This window comes from Nematostella vectensis, chromosome 11, assembly GCF_932526225.1.
Source record: "Nematostella vectensis chromosome 11, jaNemVect1.1, whole genome shotgun sequence".
NCBI lineage: Eukaryota > Metazoa > Cnidaria > Anthozoa > Actiniaria > Edwardsiidae > Nematostella > Nematostella vectensis.
In genome coordinates, this window is record NC_064044.1 from 10,086,377 (window position 1) to 10,112,075 (window position 25,699).

At 41.3% G+C, this 25,699-nt stretch overlaps 4 protein-coding genes and 3 long non-coding RNA genes across 12 annotated transcripts in view; 2 read left to right on the forward strand and 5 right to left on the reverse strand.

Annotated features, from left to right (window-relative positions):
* Nucleotides 1–25,699, reverse strand: part of LOC5499925 — a 57,713-nt gene that overhangs the window by 15,037 nt on the left and 16,977 nt on the right. The window lies entirely within an intron of this gene.
* Nucleotides 499–2,065, reverse strand: LOC125573498. Its single transcript, XR_007314081.1, has 3 exons — nucleotides 1,963–2,065; nucleotides 1,755–1,810; nucleotides 499–1,043 (listed from the first exon to the last, which is right to left on the reverse strand). It is a non-coding gene; the product is annotated as an uncharacterized LOC125573498 (long non-coding RNA).
* Nucleotides 2,108–2,757, forward strand: LOC125573499. The gene is made up of 2 exons (XR_007314082.1): nucleotides 2,108–2,146; nucleotides 2,301–2,757. It is a non-coding gene; the product is annotated as an uncharacterized LOC125573499 (long non-coding RNA).
* Nucleotides 3,040–6,054, reverse strand: LOC125573493. Its single transcript, XM_048733921.1, has 2 exons — nucleotides 5,239–6,054; nucleotides 3,040–5,006 (listed from the first exon to the last, which is right to left on the reverse strand). The coding sequence occupies exons 1-2, from the start codon at nucleotides 5,633–5,635 to the stop codon at nucleotides 4,045–4,047; spliced, it is 1,359 nt and encodes a 452-aa protein (XP_048589878.1). The 5' UTR covers nucleotides 5,636–6,054; the 3' UTR covers nucleotides 3,040–4,044.
* Nucleotides 9,553–25,699, reverse strand: part of LOC116621159 — a 41,398-nt gene continuing 25,251 nt past the window's right edge. Inside the window, exons 1-6 of one of the 4 annotated variants that reach the window (XR_007314078.1) lie at nucleotides 15,109–15,195; nucleotides 14,596–15,043; nucleotides 14,063–14,270; nucleotides 13,544–13,788; nucleotides 10,200–13,440; nucleotides 9,553–10,057 (exon numbers count right to left, since the gene is read on the reverse strand). The gene's annotated coding sequence lies outside the window, so the exon portion shown is untranslated. Of the gene's footprint in view, nucleotides 10,058–10,199; nucleotides 13,789–14,062; nucleotides 14,271–14,595; nucleotides 15,044–15,108; nucleotides 15,196–25,699 lie in introns of those variants that run through there. The other 3 variants (XR_007314077.1, XM_048733923.1, XM_048733924.1) reach the window with 3 other exon arrangements.
* On the forward strand, nucleotides 15,469–25,661 carry LOC125573496. Its single transcript, XR_007314079.1, has 2 exons — nucleotides 15,469–15,649; nucleotides 25,563–25,661. It is a non-coding gene; the product is annotated as an uncharacterized LOC125573496 (long non-coding RNA).
* LOC116621164 (rho GTPase-activating protein 18-like) lies at nucleotides 21,807–24,136 on the reverse strand. Its single transcript, XM_048733928.1, has 2 exons — nucleotides 23,424–24,136; nucleotides 21,807–22,074 (listed from the first exon to the last, which is right to left on the reverse strand). The coding sequence occupies exons 1-2, from the start codon at nucleotides 23,659–23,661 to the stop codon at nucleotides 21,977–21,979; spliced, it is 336 nt and encodes a 111-aa protein (XP_048589885.1). The 5' UTR covers nucleotides 23,662–24,136; the 3' UTR covers nucleotides 21,807–21,976.

Here is a 25,699-nt window from a genome sequence, read left to right on the forward strand (position 1 = left end):
TAAAAATAACATTTTTGTACAAATCAAGCACAAATAGACACTATACTGTACAGTAGTTCCGCGCGCATAAGAACCTGAATTTTTCAATTTAGCCTAAATAGTTTTTTTTATAATTCAAGGAAATTTAAGCTACCAAGGTTTCTCAAAATAGGTTCTTGTATCTTGATATTTGACTCAGATGAATAAATTAAATTTGCAAAAAATATGTCTAAATATCACCTTCTCATACAGTGCATTTATTGTAAAACAGGTTCAACTATGCTCTTGTAAAATTTAAAAACTGGAAAGTATACAGTTTCTTCATGTCATATATCAAATACTTATTTGTTCAACATTTTCCCCATCACTCCTATGAACTGTTGCATCATGAGCATTTGTTGCTGCTGGAGTTGTTGCTGCTGTTGTTGTTGTTGTTGTTGTTGTTGCTGTACCATAGCTTGCACCATTTCTGTATTCTTTTGCTGCAATTGTAGTTGTTGTTGTTGCATTTCCTTTTTCATGTTGAGCTCCTTTTCTCTAAGTTCACTGTTTTTGTCAGCTCTCTCTTTCAAAAACTCAATTGCATCTCCTCCCTTCCTTCTTTGTCGCTTAGGTTTTACATCCACATCACCCTCTCTGAAATCTCTCTTCTTTGTCTGTGACAGCCTTTCCATAGCTGTCAGTCTGACATCCTCAGCTTTGGCTTTATCAGCCTTTTCTTTCGCCTGACGCTGACTATCCTCTGGTACTGTAGTTTCTTCCAGTTCAATAATCTGTTCGATCAATTGGTCCAGCTCACTGGGCTCATCTGGGCGATACCTGATGCCCTCTCCTCGGCCCTCATCTGCTTTTTGTACTTCTTAATCAAGTTTCCCAAGTGGTCCCTTACTGCTCTTGAGTCCACATTAAACCTTGGAGTGTCACACTTATTTAGAGTGTCAGCAAGGCTTTTCCACGCTTCCGTTCTCCCAGTTGAAGATTTTTTGAACTGGAAGGGGTTGGTAAACAGGACTTCCCTACAGTACATTATGTTGTGGGAGGTCGACCAGTACATGATCACATTGCTGTGTAAAAAAAATTGTTATTGCAACATGCACACCATTATATCCCGGATAGAATGTTTAAATATTGAATAAAAAGCCCTACAGCGAACTTGTGTGACTTTCCAAACACAATCAAATATGACTGAGAAAAATGAAAACAAAGTTTGCAAGACAATAAAGATAGATCTAAATACATAATTAAGCTTTTAATTAATGTGGGCCATGATGGTAAGATTTTTATAATTAAATAAAAGCAAAATAAAGTGTAAACTTTTTTGTCCAAGCTATCAGTGTTGCACATGAGTGTTGACAACATGGATGCTTGAACCTTTTTTTACAGACATGTAAGAGATTATCCATGTGTATTACTTATAAGTAATACATTACAAGACCAATGTATTCCATTTGTATGAAAATGAAATTATTGACAAATTGAATCAAGGTAAAACAACAAAATCAGAACCCAAAACATCAGTACATTCACGTATAAATAGAAGTTATTTTCCGATAAAATTATTCTAATAAACCCGATAAAAAATTTACTTTACTTAAGTTAATTAAACTTTAAAATATCTTACTTATAAAAAAGGATGGCTTTTCAAATGGGTATTTTACGCTCCGTTATGTAATAAGCTAAACAGTATAGCCTACGTTATTTAGAAATCCACGAGAAGTTATGACAGAAGAACGTAGAAAATACACTATAGATTCAAAGATAATGAGATGACATACTTTAAAGGTTTGTCCTTTGCATCTCGCACGTTTGATGCCATGGTTGAACACACCTGCTAAGAACAAAACGTTCATTTTTAATCAAAAATCGATTCCCTTGACTTCTGTAAAACCTCTACCTCTAGAAAAAGCAATAAACTTCACATACATAATGAAAAAATATTTGGAATACGCTTCCTTTCTATTAAAAGTATCGCTGAATACTTACGTTTTCTACAGCACTTCAAAACTCGATTCGTCGCGTTCCCGCCAAGAAGAGAGAACTTCATGCGCATGCGCTGTTGGGCAAAATGTGAAAAAAACACTTCCGGTCGCGTCTTAGACCCGCCGCGTTCTCGGTTCTTAAAGTCCCTATTTTCGTTTCGTAAAACCCAAGACGGCGGACGACACTGGTGAGCTCGATACATCATTTCATAAAATGAATTTGGATGGTCTGAGTGTTCTGGCACTCATTTCAACTCATACCGCTCTGGTTGGATTGTATTTATCACAAATATACACTTTCAGATATATAATTCGAGCACATACTGTCTTTATGTTCCCTAGAAGAAGCTCAATAGCGAGGAAGTCACTATTCGCACATGACCTTACGCCGAATTCCAAACTCCAGGAAAGTATTTAGGCTATTTCTGCAGTTGTCATGTGCACATGGAATTTTACAGGCAAGAAATGCAGTATGTATAGGTCCTTCTTCGTCTGTGAAAATTCGTAACATTTTTGCTCGCCGGTTTAGTCTCCGGCATCTTGGATCTGTAATCTGCCAGTCGTTATTTTTTTTTTCCGTTCTCGCTACAGGATTCCTGTGGATGTCCACGCAACAGCAGATAACGACTGGGTACGAGTCTGCCCCCGCCCCCGAATGGTCTTTTATGCGAGCACTTGCGAGCACTCCGTTTTTTATGCGAGACCGAGCATTTTTTGGCGGAAAAAATTGCACAAGGATGCGAGCACGGCGGAAAAATTGCGCACGGCGGAAAAAAAATGCACGAGCATGCGAGCACGGCGAAAAAAATTGCGCGGGCATTAGCCGAAAATATATATAAGACTGATTTTTTATGTCCGTCCAGCCATCCGTTTGTCTGTCTGTAATTAAGGCGGGGGTCTACCTGAACTCATAGCAAATTGAGTGGTGTTGCAAAAAAAATCACAACTGTCAAAGTTTTCATCATAACTATAGCAAACCATATATCATTGGAAAGGTTATGAGATGACGATTCTGATTTTATATTTTATTCCGTGAAATATGACAATGTAATTTGATACCAGGCTTTCAAAAAGACACATGTTGAGTAAGGAGAGTTTTTATTTAAGAAAAAATAACTCCTTGCAGATTGAATGGAATTTCGATTTTTCTTCATTGTACTATTGCTAGAACACTAATAATTAAAATGAGTTGAGGAAATTTTGGAATTCCAAAAAATAAGCCAATAGAAGTCATTTAAATTTGCATAATAGGAAAATTGACTTCATCAGTCCATAACTTTCTTTTAAAAAATTAAAGAGGAAATCCCTCAACTCATTTTAATCACCTCAGTTATATCTATCAATGCTGAAAGTTTGAGGTCAATTGAACAAATTCTTGAAGAGATATCTTTTCTTGAAGCCCGAAAAGCAAAAATTCGGGAAAATGCCTTTAAAGTTGACAATAATCACAAAAACGCTGTTTCTTATCATATAAGCAATGTTCTTGAAAATATTTTAGCTAAAATGCTCCAGACTCGTAAGTAACACCCTCAGCACTCCTTAGAGCCTCCTCCCTGCGTACTCTGCGCATCTGGGTGGCCTGTCTTTTCTTCTTTGCCTTTTCAGACACTTGCCTGTCTGCTTTCTGCACCCGCTTTCTGATCCCTGCTTTGTATGGCTGCCAGCAGGAATCAAAAGACTCTCCATCACTTTCTCCCTACTAGCAGCCCCCCCATGAAAATGGCAGACAGCAGATGCTGCTGCAAATCGCACCACCTTTGGGCCATGGTGCTTGTGTTTTGGGCATCGGGCCCAAACCAACGAATTAATACATTCGTTAGGGTTCTGTGTCTTTCCACGAACACATCTCTTCAGTAAATCAGTCTCACTCAAGCTCATGTATACTGGCCGCAGTACCTCTAGAAAAACCTCAGGTAAGCAGTCTGCTGAGTCGTAACTGGAGGTACCGGTGGCTTCGTCCTGTTGGAACTTACACCAGGAATTTGCCCCTTTTGGGCAGTAGCGATGCTGTTTTTGAAGATCTGGCACCCCAATATTGTGGTGTAGAGATGCAATTATATTCTTTTTCATCGCATATACTGCCACATCAATGTCTCTTTCTGTGGGATTGGTATCTTGCACAGTGTTCTGGCGAATTGCCAGACCATACTCCTTTTGGAGTTTTTTTTATCTTGGCCTCTGTGAGGCGGCCACGGCCACCAATCGTATGGCCATCATCTAGCTTCCCTTTTCTCCTACTCTTCAACTGGAGCAACCGCTTTCCCATCCTTTTTTGCACGTGCCCCACACAGTCTAATTTTTCCACCCTACATTCATCGTAAATGTCTTGGACAGAGTTGTGTGATTTACTGTCCCCATCGCAAATCATCCACTTGTACCTGATGTTGTAGCGTTCCATGGATCTACTCCAGAGCACAACAGCACCCTCTGCCTCCATGGCAGGAGAACTTCCAACAAAGTTTATGTCACATGCACCTGAAGCCACATGTTCTAGTATCCAATCCTCAAACTTTCCATCATCAGAAATTTTGCCTCTGTTTATGGTACATGTCTGGCATTGTTTGGAGAGGACATGGTAGTCTAGGACCTCTCCAGTGTCTATAGAAATAGCAAAAACCACTCCAGTGAGTGATGTGAAGCCTCTCTTGGCCCAGGTTCCATCAAAACTGACAGCCACGTCAAGAAGCTCAAACTCCTTGCCATCATCTCCCATCAGCTTCTGACGCAGTCTTTTTGCGGCCGAACACATTTCACGTCTTCCCTCCTCTTCCTGAGCATTGACAATTATGTCCAATTGTTTGTAATATGCTGCTTTGCTAACGCATGGCATATTCATGACTCTGCAAAATGAAGCAAGTCCCTCATATCCATTTCCACTTTCCAGGGAGTGGTACACTACTCGCCGGTTGACATCGAAAGACTTGCCTCTTTGGTGGATTTGACTTGATGTTGTCAGAGTTTCAGTTTCATGACAGGAACTGCACTTAACCTCGAAAGAGGATTTCAGCCCTGCCCTTGCTGAAGTAGTTTCTTTTATTTCAAGTTTACCTGCAATAAAACAAACACTTAGAATCGCTAGCTAATGAATCAGCCATTGATTCAAACAGAATAATTGTTACTTATAATATGAGTCTTACAGTCCCGCTGAGTTCAAGAAATCATAAGGTCACGTATTCTGTGTATATAGTAATTTCCAAATCTGAGACCAATCATATAAACTAAATCACTATATTGAGTTTATCAGCGAAAACAAAATGATGTTATTTTTCAAAATACTCACCTTCTTCGCATCTATGAACATCGGAAAGATATGAAGAGAGGCATCCCAAGTCCACGACTCGATATTCGCAGGCTTCAGCATCATCACCAGATACCTCCTCGTGGTCTGAGTCAAATTTTGAAAGGCTTTGATCGTCCGAAGAAAACTCTCCGTCAAAGCTTTCATTGTAGCCATGGTCGCTAAGCTTCTTTCTAGAAGCACTTGCTGGAGCTTGTTCACTGTGATCTGGAGTATAATCTGCCGATCGAGAGTGTGAGGGTCCTGGTTCTTCGACGAGGCCACGAGTTGTTTGAGAGCTTTCATCTCTGTCTGAGCGGTTCAGCTCCTGTTTTTGCTTGCCGTAAAACACGCGTTTTCTTTTCTTTCGGTACGTCGAAGAGTCTTTTTCTCCGACCATTATTTTTCAAGGTCTTTTAAAGAGTTGATATGAGTTGTATATAGCTTTGAGGATCGCGGTTCGATAAGTTTAGAAGTTTTGCTGGATTTTGCACATATATATCCCATAATAGTTGTGTATTTTGCTGTCAACCGCTGGACAGTTGTTTCAAGAGAGATTTGAGGAGATTTGTATGGCGATTGGGCCCCATTGGAGTAGAAAAAATGCGCCGAATTCAAAAGAAACAGTAATCGTTGCCATGGCAACGTGATCTTCAAACTTGACACAACTTTTTAAAAGCGCTCGGGCTTATCGAAAAAGAGTCAGGACAGTTGTAAGACAACATTGAATTGATAAAGGAATAGCCGAATATGATATTTATCGAAAAAAATTTTTTTTGATGTCTGTAGTGAGTTTCAGGTAGACCCCCGCCTTAAGTAAACATCCGAAACACACCTATTTCATCAGACTAGTGCAATTAAAGCTGAAATCGTTGATCCAATGCGCATGCCAGCTTATCTAAGATCTATGAAATGTCATGACATTTTAGATCCGTGTATCGAGCACGGGCGTAGGCCCAGGATTGGCCGGAGGGGGGGGGGGGGGGGGGGTTGCGCAGTCATAGGTATCACATGGAAAAAGCATAGTATAAGAAAATTCCTTAATAGGAAACGACCCACTTTTTGGCCGCCAAGGGGGGATTTTGTAACAATGGTCTACACTGCTGTCTACATACAGTGTTGAGTATAGACTTTTTACGGCATCGTCGGTGAGGACATTTAGTCGCCCGCGAACAGTACGTAAGCGGTCTTTGTTGCCCTTGACTACGTAAAGATGGCGTCTTAGTTGGAAAAGCCCATTGTATTTTAAACCAATCAAAAACAGCATAATTTAGGTAGGTAAACGAGGTAAGTTCGTGTCGCGAATGATTATTAAACATTCTACGATCTTTTCCGTCTTGGCATGTTTTGTTGGTTGTGTATCGCATCGCCATTAGAGGCTTCAGCTGTTTTTATTGATTGTGGCTTTCAAATTGGTTTTACATAAAGTTAGTAGCTTACTATCATAATGCTATGGTTTCAGAAAACCTCTACGATAACTTTAAGCAACTTGAATATTTTGCAAGCTTCTACAATAATTAGTATGAGTATTATGTTTTCGTATTTCGTTTGCTAAAATAATGGAGTCTGCCTGATTCAACCGAAAGCTATAAGTACTTACTTAATTTATACAAATATATTACAATGATATCGGCCTTTAATTCTAACTTCATTGCTTTTCTTTGCTTTTAAGATTACGCCGTTTCTTCTCAGGAATAACGTTCCTGTTAGCCGGTGCAACGATCACGTAGTGATCTTGGATGATGGCTTTGAGGCGATTTGTAGCCGGCTTTGTTTGGCTGTGCGTACGGTGCAGGGCCTGAAGCTCATGGTGGATTGATTCGCCTCCCTGCTCCCCGAAAAAGCCCAAAGGGAATCTCCAGCGCCTGATGAATTCCACGACGTGGTGCTCCAGCATGTGGAACTTGGGAGGGAAAGACTCATCAGGAAATGTTTCGCGGTAGTAACCACATAGTAGTTTGATATCTTGCTCTGTTTGCGAAAAATAAGTCAAAATAGGTTTGAATATTTAGGTTGTAGAATGGCACTATTTCAATTCGTATTTACCCAGAATTGATAACTGTTCTTGGGACATCGGGGTCGCAGAATTGTACTTGAAGTGGCAAACACTGAATAAGCTGAACAACTGTTGGAATTTTGCCTTGACAGTTCTTGCCTGGCCAAGTAGTTCTGGACACTCAGTCTGGCAGACCTCAATGACTCTGGCAAACAGCTTCGATATTCTTGGGCTTTGTGAACAAAATGTGGACAAAATCCAGTTACTAAACCACCTGTCGTAGCAAAACAAATACTTTAAGATATGTTGCTATTTCAACCAATTATTTCGTTTCTAACAAAGGATTAATTTAGATTTTTATAAATAAAAACCTACCGCCTAAGCTTTCCAAGGGCAAACCAAGGTAGGCGGAGGTGAGCTTTCGTGGCCAAGGCCTCTCCCTCTGGAATCTGCAAGATGAGTTCCTTGCCAAGGGCTTTCTTTAGAACTGCCTCGCGCTCCTTCTTCTCCTTTTGTCGCAGTTGATGGATAACCAGGGTGTCCATCTCCCCACCCGCGCTTAGCCTCCCACCGACCTTCTGTAAATGAGAGACCCTTCTTCTCAAATGCCGGACAGAGACCTCGTCATTTGGCTTTTGGGAATTTGGCGTGTGTTTTAACACCAATGACTGTGGATCAAAAACAGTAATTAGCTTATTTTGACAAGAAGAAATGGTCAAATTGAATGTTTTTTTTCGGGGGGGGGGGGGGGGTATTTACCTTTCCGCGGCATGGTAGTGAGACGGTTTTGTCAGCTGAGCGCTTTAAAAGTTCTCGCACCACTGCAGTCCCCAGTTCGGCGACCTCCCTATTCATTTTCCCATCTCTCAGGTCTTTTAGGGCCTCGCTGATTGTCTGGGATGGCTGCTGTTGGGCGACGTTTGGGGGGGCGCTGCCTTCGCTTGGTCGACATTCATGTTCCCCACAATGCTGATATTGTACTTCCTTACCGCATCCTTTGCACTTGTATATTTGACTTTCTATCAGACCAAGTAGCGTACGGTTGAACTTTTTGATGTCGTCCCCGGAACTGAGGATTGTTTTATACACCGGGCATGAAGAGTTAACTTCAAGGGCTTGTGTAAGGCACGCGCCACAAGCATTATGCGTAAATATTGTCTCGACCGGTTTGTCCAATAGCTCGCTGCAAATTGGACAATAGAAGTCGTCTTTTCGGACTTCGTTAAACTCGAACCGTTCTGAAAAATTATCAATCCGTCGACTTGCAATCTCTTTTGTCACATCGGCTATTTGATCTTGTAACGCCGCAACAGAGTCTACAAAGGAGATCCGTCGCTGCGCTTTTCTTGTGTTTCCACCACCTCGCTTTGACTTTTTTGGTCTTCCTCCTTTTCTTGCAAACTCTTCTTTTTCGCAAGTACTGCAAGTGTCAGTGTGTTTTTCCCAAAAAAACGACCTCGCGAGTGTGGATGCGATACGACCGAAAACACTCACGACAGAACTTCGATGGGTGAATCGTCTGATCGTCCTTTTCAATACTCAAATTGTAGGTTTCAGCAAGAAATACTACGTGGTCCTTGCAATTATAACTAGTTTCGAACCGGTCTTTGTATTTCTTGAGGCGATTTTCACAAACTCTGCAAATTTTTTCAAGATTTTGTAGGTGAATACTGTTAATGCGTTCACCTTCCGAGGTCGCGCCGGCCATGAACTCCAAATATTAAGTAAGTTCAGAAATCAGTCAAAAAGCATTCGCGATACCGTAAGAGTGTAGAAATGAGAACTGTAAAGGGGAGATATTGGGTTGGATGCAGTGGTTGCGATATAAAAACTCAGGCAAGATCATAGTCTGAACATGAAGTCATTTATTTTGCGCAATTTGTTTCCGCCATTAATTGCCTTAGCACTGTAAAGTAAACTCTTCTTATTGTTACAGTATTCATGGCACTGCCGCTTATAGCACCTTATCTGTGAGGTAATTCCCTAAATATTCTAAAAATGCTCATTGCGCACACTTGTCTTTCAACACTAGCTGGTACGCATCACGTTTTTTACTTCCAAGTATCGAGGAAGCGTGCGCCGAGAGCGCCGCGCGTTAGTCATTAACAGAGTTAATAACCATGACTTCCGGTCTGTTATTAAAAGCGCGGTCGCTCAGCTAAATGTCCTCTTAGCGGCTGTTTGAAATAGCCGCTAAGAGGTTCAAATTTGGAACAGGACCAATGATATTCGGTAACTGTTGACGGTGACCAACTAGCCAAAAATCCCCCACACACACACACACACAAATAAAAGAAAGAAAAAAACACACGCATCACAACTCAATGCCAAACGTTTTATTTCTTCAATATTAATTCTTAGCTTTTGAGATGATACAAAAAGCAAAGAAATTCTTGATATTTCTCGTTTTTTCTATCGCCACAGAGGCGGTAATTGCCAGGTCGAAATCGTGTTATTTCTTGTACGGGGCTAGACATTCAAGTCAAAATTTATGCAGTCATGATGTATATCTGCTTTTTTAGGTGTTCCATTTTGGCCTCCTCTGCCTCCGCACGTTCCACGGCGGCGTTGCCATGCCTGATAATAATCTGGAAACTGTCGCAATAAGGGCAGGTGTCCACGTGAGGCTTACGGAACGAGAGGCTAAACGTTTTGAATATTCTCCTATAAGAAGTAAAACTCATGGAGCGATGTCGACCCTTCCAATGCCTTTCTTGGCTAAGAAATCCCGCCATAATTGTTAGATGACAAGTATTGCTTCTCCTTTGTAAATGCGCGCGCGTAATGGGACTGTGAACGGTCATAGCTTCTGAAATGCTCAACGACCTGGAAAAGTGAAAAAAAAAAAGAAACACGCACAATCATCTGTCACTTAATCAATGAGTCAATCAATCATTCAAACAGTGAGTCAGAATCAATCAATCAAACAGTCAGTCATTCAGTCAATTCAAGTCTAGTGAAACGATACCTCTGCTTTGATTCGAAGTGAGATTTTTCTCTGTTTTGTGTGAAACGCCTCTGGTCTTCGAGAACATACCCAGAAAATGGCTGGACCTTTTTCAAGAGCACCGATATCTTCTTCTTTCCTATGCTGAAGACTCTCATGAAGGCCACTTTGCATATTTTTACTTTTTTTAGCCCTGTGTTGTCCTTTATATGGTAGCTTATAATATTCCTCTTTCCGTCACAAGAGACATCGATCAGTGCACAAAGGTGCATATTCTGATCCCTGTATGTCATTCTGTCGTTGTTGTCCCTTATCGATTTGATAACGTCCCTTCCGTAGGCTAGCAGGAAATTGTTTCGAGGGCAGCGTTCTAAGCTCATAAATTCAACGTCCTTGAAGGGTCGATTCTTTCTTGGCTTCAGTTTTTTGGAACGCACGCTCTTGATCGTTTTGACCCTACTTCCAGGCAATTGGCTGCCCGCGTCATTTCTCGCAATATATTGAATTGCTGGGGCGGCGTGTGTCGGCAATCTTGTCAAAATTGTACCCAAAACCAATATTGCTAAAATAAATAATTGGAGAAACGCCTTACTAAACTCTTATATCCGTATATTCAAAATCAAAAAAGCAAAACAACGTGCGCACTCGACAGCAAACAGTTGATGGAAATGGCGCGCGCGCTTCCTAGATAGGTCTTGATGTGTTTTCTTTCGAATTTCGAATTTGCGCGCTCATTGTCTGTCTGTTTGTTGTTGTTGTTTTTATGTATTACTTCTACTGGTGAAAAGGTGCGCACATGGTTGAGGCGACATGACGGGAAAAACCTGCGTGTATGCACTTATTTGAGACATTTTTCCGTGTCATGTCGGTCGAGGCACCAAGAGATGGCGTTTCAGGCTTCCATTTTGATTTCCACAAAAACATCATGTGCCCTAACATAAAAACTCAAGATAGCTACTACGCAAGCAAACTGGCTACTTACGCTTTTGGAATTCACAGCGGAGCCTCTGGAATAACAACTACTTACATTTGGCCAGAAAACGTCGCTCCAAAGAATCCTGATAGTCTTCAGAGTTGTATATATTATCACTTAACACGAGTAGAACAAGACAATATAGGATGGATAATTTTCTGGGCGGACAACGCTCGTTCCCAGAACAAGAACTATACTGTCGCGCTATTCCTAGAGCATCTAGTGGAATGTGGCTTCAGACGACGAATTGACTAATTTTTTGTTGCCGGACACTCATATGGCGCGGTCGATCGTGACGCCGGCAGGTGCGAAAAGCTTATACGCAAAGAAGAGAATGCCCAGCTGATTACGTCGAACTGATAAACGAAAGCTCTCTTCACCCCAAAACACACTGGATCGAGTTAGATCAGTCGAACTTCAAGAATTACTTTGTGTGGCTAAGGGAGAGATATGTGGATAGCCGGAAAGATAACTACCGAGCTTCGTACCGTTTTAGTGATATAATGCATTTGAATTATGGAATAGGTGAGCGCGCAGATCCTGCTAGAGACAATGTTATCAAAACTTACAGACACCCAGGAGTTGTTTGGATGAGAAAAACGCTAGACCCGTTTGAAGAGGTATCCTTTACAAAAAGAGGACTACATCAAGATATGAACATAAACAATGTACCGAGATTTCCCGAGGGTCAGTTGCCGCTCTCTGACAAAAAGCACCATGATTTAGATTTTGTAAGTTCTTGACCCCACGAGGGAAAATGTATTTTAGAAACGTGTTACAATCAAATCAATAAATGACTAAATTCATGTCTCAGGATGGGGGATTTTATTTAAAGCAATCATGCTCGTCTTTTTTGCGTACGGTCATTACACGCTGCTAGGGGCCTGCACGCCAGGGGAGTACGCAGCGCCCCTGTCACCTGCCTTGCCCGACAGGGCTAGTGTCCATGCTGTAGGTCAGCGAACGTGACACAACAACAACAAACCAATCATGCTCGTCTTTTTTGCGTACGGTCATTACACGCTACTAGGGGCCTGCACGCAAGGGGAGTACGCAGTGCGCCTGTCACCTGCCTTGCCCGACAGGGCTAGTGTCCATGCTGTAGGTCAGCGAACGTGACACAGCAACAACAAACCAATCATGCTCGTCTTTTTTGCGTACGGTCATTACAACGCTGCTGGGGGCCTGCACGCCAGGGGAGTACGCATGCGTCTGTAACCTGCCTTGGCCGACAGGGCTATGGTCCGGGAAAGGGCCCACATTTAAGCAGTAGACAGTTTAATGATGATTTTAATGATATATTAGATGTGTGATTGGCAAGATTTTTTATGAGGATTGTCCGGTCCCCCATTCTTGCAGAAACAGCAAGAATGCATTAAACAGTCATTACATTAATTGACAATGCATCTTAATAACAGCGATACTGAACATGTTCGAATGTACGTTTGAATTGATGCTGATATAAAGCCTGACAATGTAATGTACGACTGTGGGTTTCATCCCTTCCTCGTTATAGAGCAAACATGACTGATCTATGTATGAGCTACGGTAATTGATCGTTTCCATTTCTCAAGCATCACTTTTGATGTTTGTGCGTAAGCATGTCTGCTCCATAGGGACTTGTTGTAACCGGTTTTAAATGGTTGTATTTTTAGGATTAAGTACCTAGAAATACTCGTTGTACCACCTCTTGAGACTGGACTATTGATATTTTACATTTTTTTTCTTTTTATAATCTTACTTACAGAACCTTGGACTTGGTGCCCGGGGATTCGGTGTACTACCTTTACGATCGAGGACCCTAGAGGCGAGACTGTCTATTCTACGTACCTGCCTCTGCGACGGTGGAATTGGTTCATTTCTTTCTGCAGCCTCGCTTTTCGACACCTGATTGGATGAACGAACACTTCATCACGTGCGAAGGCCCCCTTCTTACCTGTTACAGCAATCTGAAAGCTGTTTAGCACATCTCCGTAACAATAGTAAGATTGTGTCGGGTAGGCGTATCCAGTTCTTAGCGCTCGTGAAGCTAGTTCGAATCTCCGAAGCATTGGTTGCACGGGTGAAGGCGTTCCGCGCTCGACAATTCCTCTCAAGTCGACCAATAACCTACCGTACGTGTCAGTTCCAAAACAGTATACAAGAATGGCTGCCTCACGTTCTGGTATATCCTCCCTCAATTCAGTTAGCGTCGATTCGAGAAAATCTCTTCCCTCTGCCCAATATCTCTGCTGGCTATCAGGACCAAGGCTGTCATCTCCGGGCTTGGGTACAATCAAAGCTTCCTAACTTGATGCCACAGATTCTCAATTAATATCTAAATTAACTCATGATCTTGCCGTAAAAGGTGCACGACAGACAAGAGTCGATATGGTAACCCAACTAGCCGTACCTGAGTATCACATCCTATCAAGCGAAGGCGCTACTCTGCTCCCGCAGTATCAGGTCTGTTATGGTCACGACCAAAGACGTGTTGGAAGGGTTTCCATAGCTGCCTCGCTACATCTTCTTCCGCTATTTGTTGATCTTCCTCAAAGAACCCAAGAACACGGTACACACCAACTTCTGGAATACCATCACCGTCACTGCATCTTGCACTAGGAAACTCCATCATGATCCGAAGATATTGTCGATGACCTGTAACGACACTACATTTCAATTTAGTTTTTTTATTTACTTGCCTGCTATGGTGGTCGCCGGCATACAATAAGTATAAATTTTAATTTACACCATATCGATTTGCCTGTCGAACAGAGAACACTGTCAGTAAACTAAGCATGGTTGATAAGAAGGTTGTTAAGAGGGCAAGGGGGGGGGGGGGGGCAACATGGTCAAGTTGCGTGACGTCATCGATGATGAGGCACTATCGTCATCAGATGATGGGCCGTTTTATGAAAAATTGTAAATGTACCTTCTATTTGAGGGTAAGTTCTGTTGGCTGGAAATTCATCCTGTCGCAAGCAGCACACATCGAGATACTCTCCCAAGAATGGCAGGCACACACGGGCTACACTCCAATTCATTTTCACTCTAAACCAGCACAGGGTAGCGACAGACTGCCCAAAATACCCTCATGACTTAATAAGCTGTACTTACGGCAAGCTCAGGGATCTGCTTCCCTATTTGGGGTTATAAATACAAATAATTTGCTTAATATTAGACTTGCTTTAAATTCTACATGAGTTAACAGTAGCGGATCAAGGAGGAGGGTTTATGGAGTTGGACCCCCCCCCCCCCACCTTTGGGCTGCCAGAAAGCCATATGTAACAAAAAAAAGAATAACCCACTCCCCGCTTTGCCACAAAACCAACCCCCCCCCCCCCCCTTTAGCGAAAAGCTAGATCCAGCTCTGTATAATATTACTGGCTAACACCGGAGCAAGCGAGTGACGCGGTGAGCCTGGATTCACATATCCACCATGATCAATGGATTACTGGAACGTACCTTCTCCACAAAGATCTTGGATAGCGGAATAGGCATTCTGGTTCCTTCGTGCGCTCAAGGTGTCAATTTGACGTGCTATTTCCAGGTGCTGAACTAAGCCATACGCTTCATCATGTCTACGGATACCAGTTACCATTTGTGACACTCGTGTTGGCATTACCTCTGTACTTCCCTCAGCTGTATGGAATGTAACTTCTGGTGCCCAAGTCAACTGCTGCAAATGTGTACGGAAAGACAACGATAAGATATAATTAATAAAACAATCATGTGTGTTACCTATAATGATTTTTCGAAGAGCGACAGGAATTCGCGGATAACAGAAGACATCTGGATCTCTTCGGTGCTGGCTGGCTGTCACGATAACCTTCTGTGTCTCGGCTTGGGATCCGGCTTCAGTTGTGTCATCATGTTCTACCTCTGAATCCACTGACATACTCTCTTGCGACTCCTGAAAAAAAGTGTACACTTAGAACACTACCGATGTAGGTGCCTATCTAGTATGCTCTTACATACTTGGGCATCATCGAACTGGCGGCTTGAATGCGCCGCTTGATCTGAGCCCTGCTCTGCAAGCTGTTGCTTCAGTAGTGGTAAGAGGAAATGCGCGTTTTTGTCAATCATTTTCGTTCAGAATACACATACCTGCGAGTATTTTGTCATTCCCGTCTTTCATCCAAGCCAAAGACACGATAGTTTGCTTTTTGTCCCTAGGGACAAACAATTCGTTTACCGCAGCTTTATAGGATGCGACATCGAGGTGGCTATTTTGCGCTTCTTCATCGCTGAGAAGTTTTCGAAGTTCTTCCCTCTCAACATTTACTAACGGGAACTCGTCGTGTACCTGCAAAAAAAGGTAGTCGCAGTTTTTCTCCACGTCCGCAAAAACAACATGGCGGACATAGTGAAGAAGGCATACGATTTTTTAAAAATGAACGCATTTTGCCTTTATCCAGCAACTTCGGAGCGTCAAATTAGCGAACAAGCATGGGCGAAGACATAGAAATCAAGACCTATCCCCACATCCTCTTAAGTATGTTTCTTCAAACAATTTCAAGTAAGTTTAGTCTAGCATTTTTATACTGGAACTTGTCAAATTGATAGGAGAGATAGGTGCGATATCGAACCATTATCACTGATATCTGATATTGAGATTAGGATATTATCATTGTTTTCCTCTAATTATATGCTATTAGATAGTGGTTAGACCCCTTTCCTCTCCTTTCCTCATCCCTCGATATTGTGATATTATCGGAGATTATTTTATTTAATCTACTAGATGTCTATTTAGATACCCTCTTTCCCTCTGCTCTACCCCTCGATATTGTGATATTATCCTAGATTATCTTATTATCATCTACTAGATGTCTATTTAGATCCTCTCCTTCCATCTGCTGGACCCCTCGATAGTGTGATAATATCGGAGATTATCTTATGAGAATCTACTTGATGTCTATTTAGATCCCCTCCTTCCATCTGCTGGACCCTCGATATTGTGATATTATTGGAGATTATCTTATTATCATCTACTAGATGTCTATTTAGATCCCCTCCTTCCATCTGCTGGACCCCTCGATAGTGTGATAATATCGGAGATTATCTTATTATCATCTACTAGATGTCTATTTAGATCCTCTCCTTCCATCTGCTGGACCCCTCGATAGTGTGATAATATCGGAGATTATCTTATTAGAATCTACTAGATGTCTATTTAGATCCTTTCCTTTCATCTGCTTTACCCCTCGATATTGTGATATTATCTGAGATTATCTTATTAGAATCTACTAGATATCTATAGAGATTCATTCGTCCTCTCTGCTGGACCCCTCAATATTATCGGATATCCGACTACGAAATCTACTGTGACTGTCACGTTTGTAGAACGAGTATATATGTGATATTATATTATATTATCAAGTCATGAGATGAAATAATCAAGGTTCAACACAGCAGTTCTAAAGTTATAGTATCTGATATATATATATATCAGTAATTAGATGGACTATCTATGTGTAAATCTTATCTGATATTATCAAGTCATGAGATGCAATAATCTAGGTTCAACATGGCAGTTCTAAGGGTATAAGATCTGATAAATATCAGAAATTAGGTTTGTGAGCTTTGTTATAATATCGACTAAATATCTGATACTAGAACCCTGTGAAAAAATATCTGATTTATATCCGATTTTAGATGAGTGATAAATATAGTATAAATATCATCCCGGACCCCAGAATATGTGGGACTTTAGTTGGGATTTTGCGTCTTATTAGCAGCTCTCCTCGTCCCCAGTAGGTTATTTTATCATAAGTGAAATGGATGCCGAGTGCGTAAACTGATTTCTTTGGCCAGCGGATACCGAAAGGCGTTTCTTGACAATGTCTGTTTCTACCCAGCCAGAGGCCTTCTGATTTCGAAAGATTTACCTTTAACCCGGAGCATTTGTTAAATTTCTTCTAGAGCGCAAAGAGGTGCTTTGCTGATTTCATGTCAGCTACAAAGATTGTCGTGTCATCTGCATATTGTGTTCATTTGAATTCTGAATTGTTGATATTAATTCCTCTATTTTGTTCATCTTTTCCTATTGCATTTCCTGAAATCTCGGCCGCTAAAATGAACAGAATCCCACTCATTGGGCATCCTTGTCTTAACCTCTGTGGAAGCTGAAAAAGGGTGTGGCATATCCGTTGTTTAGCGCACAGCTAGAAATGTCGTTGTAGAATTTATTAAACCACTTGATTATGTCTGGGCCAAAATTGAATGTTTTCAATGTTTTCCTTATAAAATTCCACTCAAGGCTATCAAAAGCTTTTTGAAAATCTAAGAAAAGAGCAATTCCAGGGATATCTTCTGTTTGCGTCACATCCATTAGATCGAAAATCATGCGCACGTTCTGCCCTATATATCGATTACGCGCATAACCAGTTTGATTTGGGTGTATGATGTCTGGCAGCAGCTTTGATATTCTAGTTGCTATTGTTTTTGACGCGATTTTATAGTCAACATTTAAAAGGGTTATAGGTCTCCAATTCTTTAAATAAAATCTATTGGTTGTTTTCTTTGGAATAAGAGTTAAGACGCCTCGTTTTTGTGATATTGACATTTCGCCTCTTTCAAAGGCTGCATTAAAACATTGTACGAATTCATCTTCTAAGTGTCTCCCTTCACATAGCTTTTGTTCGCTGTCATTTAGTATTTTACTTGGGGGTGTGCTAAAGAAATACTCAGAGCAAGTGGACACGCCCTCATTTTCTTGAGATGACGTGTAAAGTTTTTCGTAGAAATCTTGTATTTCATTCATAATTTCTTTCTGATCTGTGATTTCTTTGCTTTTGTCATCATTCAGTTTTGTAATGTATTTACTGTCATGTTGTCTCTTTCTAAGTTAAGGAAATATATCGTATTTTTCTCACCCATTTCGTGCCACTTGGCTCGGCTTCGAATGATCGTGCCTTTTGTTTTTTGTCGTGCAAGCAAATCTAATTTGTGCTTGGTTTCATAAAATTTACACATATTCTTTTATCGCTCATATCTTCGTTCAATTTTTGCTGCACAATATTGAATTCGGCTTGTAATTCTCTCTCTTTATATTTTCTTTCTCTTGCTTTTCCTTTGGTGTACTTCACGGAAAATGTTCTAATATCCATCTTATATATAGCATATCCCATTTTAGGCGTGAATCTTTCATTGTGCGGTAGCATAGTGTCTTTCAATTCCTCAATAAACTTTGGGTCTTTAAGAAGCAGGTTATTAGATTTCCAAAACCCGCGTCCACGCTTGACAAAATCTTTGGATTTTAGTTCGATAATGGCGGCAGAGTGATCAGAAAAACTTTTTGCAAGAATATTCGAGTTTTCCATTATCGAAACTGTTGAGTTTGAGACCAACCAGTAGTCTAGTCTGCATTGTATTTTTAAATTTCCATTGTGCCACGTGTATTGTCTTATATTTTGGTGCTGATTTCTCCAAATATCAACAAGATCAAGCGAGGCGCAAGCTCTTTTTATTTCATCGATTACTATGTGTTTTTTGCTAACATCTGTTCCGCCGCTTTTATCCAATGGCGTCAACGTGCAGTTATGATCACCTGCCCATAAGATTTGTTTGCCTGAAAAAACGCGCAATTTTTCTTTGACTGTGTCGAAGAAGAGTTGCTGTTGTTTTATGTCATTAGGCGCATAGGTATTGACAAGGACAAAAGGAGAGTCTTCGATTGTGATTTCAAGTATCAAAACCTGCCATTTTTATCCGTAACAGCGTTTGAAATTTGTGCTTCAAGTTTTGGATTGACCAAAACCATCAAACTTTTGCTGTGATTACTTCCATGGCTGTAAAATATTGGTCCACCCCATTCCGCCTCCCATATCTTCTCTAGGGACTTGCTGCTGTAGGTTTCTTGAAAGCAAATTAGGCTGTATTTTTGATTGTGCAACAATCTAAAGATTTGCCTGCGCTTTTTTTTTTTGTGTTCATTCCGCGTGCATTTAAGGAGCAAGCAGTGATATTGAAAGGCATTAAACGGGTTATAATGAGCTGTGCATTCAGAAAATAGAAGGAGGTGTGTAGCTGCTATTTGAACGACAATGAACAGAACAAAACATAGATTACAATAAAACACTGAAAAATGTCGCATGAAGCATAAACAGTACTGATTATTATGCGTACGGAAAAACAACAAGTTTTGCATCAACAATTTTGCTATCTGCTGGATAACAAATTTAAGGCCGCCTTTAAAACTGAGCTAGAAAAAATGGCCTCAAGTGTAAATTCTACTGGGAAATCCGAGATGAAACGTTTTTAGATGAAACGCTTCCAGGCGGCATGTAATTTCCTAAGTACATTTGCAAGTATATATGGAAAGAAACTGATTTCGAGTGGTAACCTAATAAGCTCTATACCCTTCCGGGCCGGTGTAAAGCGCATCGTTAATAAATAGCTTATCAAACTTAATGTACGCCTTGTGATTGTTTGCCCTGGCATCTTTAAGGACAGGTACGGGCTTTTTACGAACATCGGCAATCTCTTTTGGATAGTCTTCAGCGATTCCGAAGCTCGTTCCGGCCAGGTTTTTCGCTAAGCTACGCACCTCTTCTTTATCCTTAAAGAAGGAAAATTTCGCTATAATAGGGCGTGGCGACGACTTATCTTTAGTACCTGTGTGGTGAACTCTCTCGAAGCTGACATCTCCTGCTTGTTTCGGTCCCGCTTTTAGATTTTTTTGAATGAAGTCCCTTACCTCATCTTCTGTACCGTTCCAAGTTTCATTTGTACCTTCAGGAATTCCGAAGAAGCGCAAGTTGTTTCTCCTTGAAAAGCTTTCCAGCTTGACGCCTCTACTTCTTTCTGCAGCGAACTTCTCTTCCAGCAGGCTGACTTGACTTGACATTTCTTCAAGCTTCGTGTCCGCCATCTTGAATTCTTCCTTGATCGTTATAATATCTTCTTGTGAAAATTCCAAGCTTTTTTTTTGAGTTCTTGGTTTTTCTGTTCCAGAGTATAGATCTGCTTTTTCATTCCTTCTAGCTGTTTAATGGCTAGCATAGTTGAGTCGGGTTTTGCGTTCATTAATTCTAGCTTGTCCATGAGTAGTGCGTTCATTCCTTGTAGCTGTTTAATGGCTAGCATAGTTGAGTCGGGTTTTGCGTTCATTAATTCTAGCTTGTCCACGAGTAGTGCGTTCATTCCTTGTAGCTGTTTAATGGCTAGCATAGTTGAGTCGGGTTTTGCGTTCATTAATTCTAGCTTGTCCATGAGTAGTGCGTGGTTGCAATCACACTCGTAATGGCTGTCCTCCATTTCTGTTTGCAAGCTTTTCATACGCGAACGCTTCCGTCGTTTTTCTTCCCGCTGACTATTTGTACTTGCATCTTGTGCTTTTACTTCTTTCTCTGCCTCGCTCATCTCGAAGAGTTTGAAATTCGGTGAATGCGGTATTAATAATCCAGTTGTTTGTTACTCGGAAACGCATCAAAGCGACGTTTTCCTTTAACACTGATTACTTCACGTGGCCCCAATACCCCATCCCCTGCTACGGCCCTGACAACCCAAATCTATATTTCGTGGCTCAAAATCTAAGGATTCCCAGCTGCTACAAAAGAACAACACAAGCAGGATTCCAACATTTTAATAGAAAATGAGCAGGTGACATGGAAAAGTAGGCGGCGGAGCATCCATCACGGCCCTCGACTCCATAAGGATATATAATGTGCTTTCCATTGGAATGTCTATTGCTAGCTGTATTCTAGAATCATAATCAATTCAAATATTGCCTTTTTTAGAAAGTTTAAAACACCCTTTCAACTTTGCTAATTACAATTAACTAGCTGGAAATATTGTTGTATCGTCAGCTGACATTTCTACTGCCTGGAAATATAACTGCACCATCAAACATTAAACACAAACATTAAAACTTCATGGAAATATTATTGCAATATCTTACTGATAGTTGAACAGGGAAACCACATATTAGTATTTTCATACATTAATTATTGGTGCTCGCCCTCACTTGGTGAAAACTAAGGCAAAAATCAAGATTACGCTACACCATCTCCGAGATTCCTGGCAACCAATGCGTTACTAGAATAAATTAGATAAATAGTTAAAAGACCAATTGCCAGCTTGAAGATCTAACATGAACTTGAGTTGGTTTGAATTTAACATTATAGATTATAAAGATAACGTTTTTCTATCAGTTTTTTTTTCCTGGTAACCAGGCCACAAGTGTCCCAGCATAAGGGAGTGTTCATTAATTACACCGGGGGGGAGGGGAGGGGGGAGATTTTTTACTCAAGACACCTTAAAAGTTCAGAGCCCCCCTTTCATTGTAAACATTTTTTTTCGGCGCCCCCTATATAGAAACCCAAAATTTTCTTTTTTTTTCCCTTAGAGTACCTTTATTTGGGGGCCCCCCTATTTGGATGTTAAAAATTTTCGGAGCCCCCCTCAATATATTCCCCCCCCCCCCCCCCAGGTGTATTTAATGAATACTCCATAAATGCGTGTTTTCCCTAATTTTGTATAAAAATCTTAGTCGATCGCATAAGTTTTAAAGTCAGATATAATATTTTATACAGTAGCGAACCAATGGCAATGGCATTACGATCCGAACGCTTTGCTCTATAAAGAGGTGTGACGGATAAGCATTATTTTGATGAGACAAACTTGATATACCTCTCTCCATGATACGGTTATTATCACACCACATGGCTATATTCTTGCTTAATTTACGATGTTTGCAATAGTTTTGGAGAGCGTCCACGTTCGTCCATAATCCTCTGGGTTATTTCGTCGAGTTCGAAGATTGTTCAAGGCCTACCGTCCGAAAATACGAGAGCATCTTTTGCCACGTTATGGCTTCGAGGATTGTTCGGATGCTTCTCGGCGTTTACTCGTAATCCGAGCGCGGCTTTATTATCCATTCGGCGTGGGGATCCACTTTGTACAGCGCCTTCATGTTGATGTCGTTGTCAAGACAACGCTCCCCTGAAATCGCAAAAGCCTAGGTGAGGTACTACAAGATCTACGAGCCCGAACAAGGGTCAGGAAGATAAAGTAGAGACAGATAATGCGCGGACAGAGGGACATATAAAGGACGGACAGATGGACAGATAACGGACGGACAGACAGTCAGAGTTACATACAGACGGTCAGACAGATAACTTACGGATAGACAGATAGACAGATTACAGACGTATAGACAGGCATTGTTGACTTGCACAGCTATGTTGCCTCGTATGAGTATCTAAGATCGACTCAGTATGTAGACTTGCTTACCTATCGTGCCTCGTATGAGTATCTAAGATAGACTCAGCCTGTTGACTTGCTCACCTATGTTGCATTGTACGAGTACCTAAGATAGATGGACTAAGTATGTAGGCATGCTCACCTATGTTGTCTCGTACAAGTATCTAAGATAGACTCAGCATGTTGTCTTGCTCAACTATGTTGCCTCGTACGAGTACCTAAGATAGATGGACTCGGCATTTTGACTTGCTCACCTATGTTGCCTCGTATGAGTATCTCAGAGAGACTCAGCATGTTGTCTTGCTCACCTATATTACATGGTACGAGTATCTAAGATAGATGAACTCAGGATGTTGTCTTGATCACCTATATTGCATCGTACGAGTATTTAAGATAGATGAACTCAGCATGTTGGTTTGCTCACCTATGTTGCATCGTACGAGTAACAAAGAAAGACTCAGCATGTTGACTTGCTCACCTATGTTGCATCGTATGAGTATCTAAGATAGATAGACTCAGCATGTTGCTCACCTATGTTGCCACGTATGAGTATCTAAGAGAGACTCAGCATGTTGTCTTGCTCAACTATGTTGCCTTGTACGAGTACCTAAGATAGATGGACTTGATATGTAGACTTGCTTACCTATGTTGCATCGCACGAGTACCTAAGATAGATGGACTCAGCATGTTGAATTGCTCAGCTATATTGCATCGTACGAGTATTTAAGATAGATGAACTCAGCATGTTGGTTTGCTCACCTATGTTGCATCGTACGAGTATCTAAGATAGACACAGCAATGTTGACTTACTCATCTATGTTGCATCGTACGAGTATCTAAGATAGACACAGCAATGTTGACTTACTCACCTATGTTGCCTCGTATGAGTATCTTAGATGGACTCAGCATGCTGTCTTGCTCAAATATGTTGCCTTGTACGAGTACCTAAGATAGATGAGCTCAGTATGTAGACTTGCTCAACTATGTTGCCTCTAACGAGTACCTAAGATAGATAGACTCAGCATGTTGTCTTGCTCACCTATATTGCATCGTACGAGTACCTAAGATAGACCCAGCATGTTGCTCACCTATGTTGCCTCCGACCTCATACAAGTGGTCCCTATCGTGTGCAAACTTGTTGTTGTCATGCGGGTTGACGCAGTTCCTGTACTCGGGGGACATGACGCCCCTCTTGTGCCGTCTGTCTGATAGCCGTGGTTCTGATCCCTCCGCGTCCTCCCCGGGTCTTCGGCGAAACTTGGCCACTATGACTCCCGCCCTCATCCCGTCTGTGAGCTGTATTGCCATTGCGATTTTGTTTAGCATTGGTGCTTTCACGCGGATGATGTTATTGGCCAGTTCAGCCTGTCAGATAGAAGATGTCATTGAAGAGAAGGTATTCAACTGTACCGCTGAAACAACTTACTGGGGCGCACCATACTCGACTCTTGTAATTTCATAACCCTCCCTTCCCGTGAGTCACAGCAAGCTAGGTTCTTCTGCGCTCTAGTGACCAGGTCAGCCACATCTTTGTAACGAATAAGGGCATACCTCAAGTAATGTCATGGGCGTGTCGGTTATCGAGTGCTTTTTCTAGGGGGAGCCACCTTCTCTGAATTTTTATGGCACCCAAGTGTGAGGAAGTCCAAGAGGGAATATCTTTCGATTAAGTGCACAGATACGAAAAGTTCCGAGTGAGCACAGTGATGACATCCGTTCAAATGATGATGATAATCATTGTGACAAAAATGAGAATGAAATAGTTATGCGAATGAATTATGCAATTAGCCTGTAAAAGGGCTGTTTTTTGATGTCTCCGAAAGTTTTTCTCTGTGTTTCCATGCCTATTGGCAGTTCCAGTTCCCTTTAGTGCCGTGTGGCGTTGATTACGCGGTCAAAAATGAGGGGTGAGGAGAGGGAGAAAACAAAAAAAAACCCGGTTATTCTTCGCCCCTGTCCAACTTCTAGAGCACGTACGAACTCTAGAACAAGCCTTCATGTAGACAAACAACTTGTCAGCTAAACAATACAAGTGATGAACAAACAAACATTTCCAAAATCTCCAGCTATTCAGTTACATGGCAATGATGATGGCTAAGAGTAAAAACCACGATGTTGATGATAAAATGTTGATAATAAAAGCTTATCACGATTATCTAATGGTGCTTACGATGATGATGATGATAATGGCGATGATGATGATCACGATGATAGTGACTATTGTAACGAGACGACTGGAGACGTACGGGTGACGGTACCGGGCTTTAATGGTCGTCGTTACAAGCTCTGTTCACCTCTGAAAAGAATCTTTGGTAAGCACCCATATTTATATACTCCTATAGCGGCATCCCTTAGGTAGTCCGACACTGACAGCCATGGAAAGCTTTTAGGTTTGTTTTGATAACGACAATGTTGCTACGACTACGGATGTCAGTAACTAACTTGTTACACGGCCAGTGCGAATGGCAAGCTACACCCGTGATTATTATGAATGAGAACATTTTCATAATTTTTGCAGTCAAAGTCTTAATACTAAAACCTAATTCTACCGACAGCTAGGTCTGAAGCCTTAACCTTTTTTTCCTCGTAAACGAGTATAAGACGTGAATCGGTGGGCAAATCCCGAATCTCAAGTACCACTTGATAAAGGACGCGCCACTCCTCCTTTTTCACTGTGTCAAGGGTCATTTTCCCATTCTCCACTATCCCGTTTCAGAGGAACCTTAGCCGAACGGTTAAAGTTAATCTGTCGAAATAAAAAGGTTACAGACAAGGTAAAACTAATGTTAAAATGTATATTACTATGAATTGTGAGAGGCTACATCAACTCGGTTTTTCTATCTTCACATGCAGACATGTCTTTGCAGTAGAAAAAAAAAGAGCAACAAAGAAACCTCTGCAAAGGGGGTGCTATTTATAAAAAGTAATGTTTCGCATTTATCAGAGGCGAGGAGTCTAGTAGATATTCCATATATTGAACATTTCACAGGGGCAGATATCACTTTTTGCTGAAGGAGGGGTTTGGCTCTCTGTGACAAAGGGGGGAGGGGGTATTTTTTTGTTGCATATTGCAAAGGGGGGGGCTCTTAAGCCCTCTAGCCCCCCCCCCCCCCCCACTAGATCAGCTTCTATTTTATCCAATCCATAAAGCCTCCAACAAAGGAAAATACTAGCACAGAATCTATTAAAAACTCTAAGTGTGATTTCTTTCGCTTCTATTTTCTTAGTTGACGTATGCAGACAACCTGGTGTTTAACGTGTGTGACAATGCACCTGCCGAAGACCTAGAGAAGTGCCCTGACATGAAATAAATTATCTTTCTGATTGATTGCTTGTACTGTACATATAACCATTAACAGGGGCC

Excerpts from the sequence above, each read along its gene's own strand:
- LOC125573493 (XM_048733921.1), bottom strand. The coding sequence starts at position 5,635 with ATGGTCGGAGAAAAAGACTCTTCGACGTACCGAAAGAAAAGAAAACGC. Across the intron at positions 5,007-5,238 it reads TGTTCATAGATGCGAAGAAG|GTAAACTTGAAATAAAAGAA; the intron begins GTGAGTATTTTG and ends GTTTTATTGCAG.
- LOC116621164 (XM_048733928.1), bottom strand. The coding sequence starts at position 23,661 with ATGCTAAACAAAATCGCAATGGCAATACAGCTCACAGACGGGATGAGG. Across the intron at positions 22,075-23,423 it reads TGAGGTCGGAGGCAACATAG|GGGAGCGTTGTCTTGACAAC; the intron begins GTGAGCAACATG and ends TTGCGATTTCAG.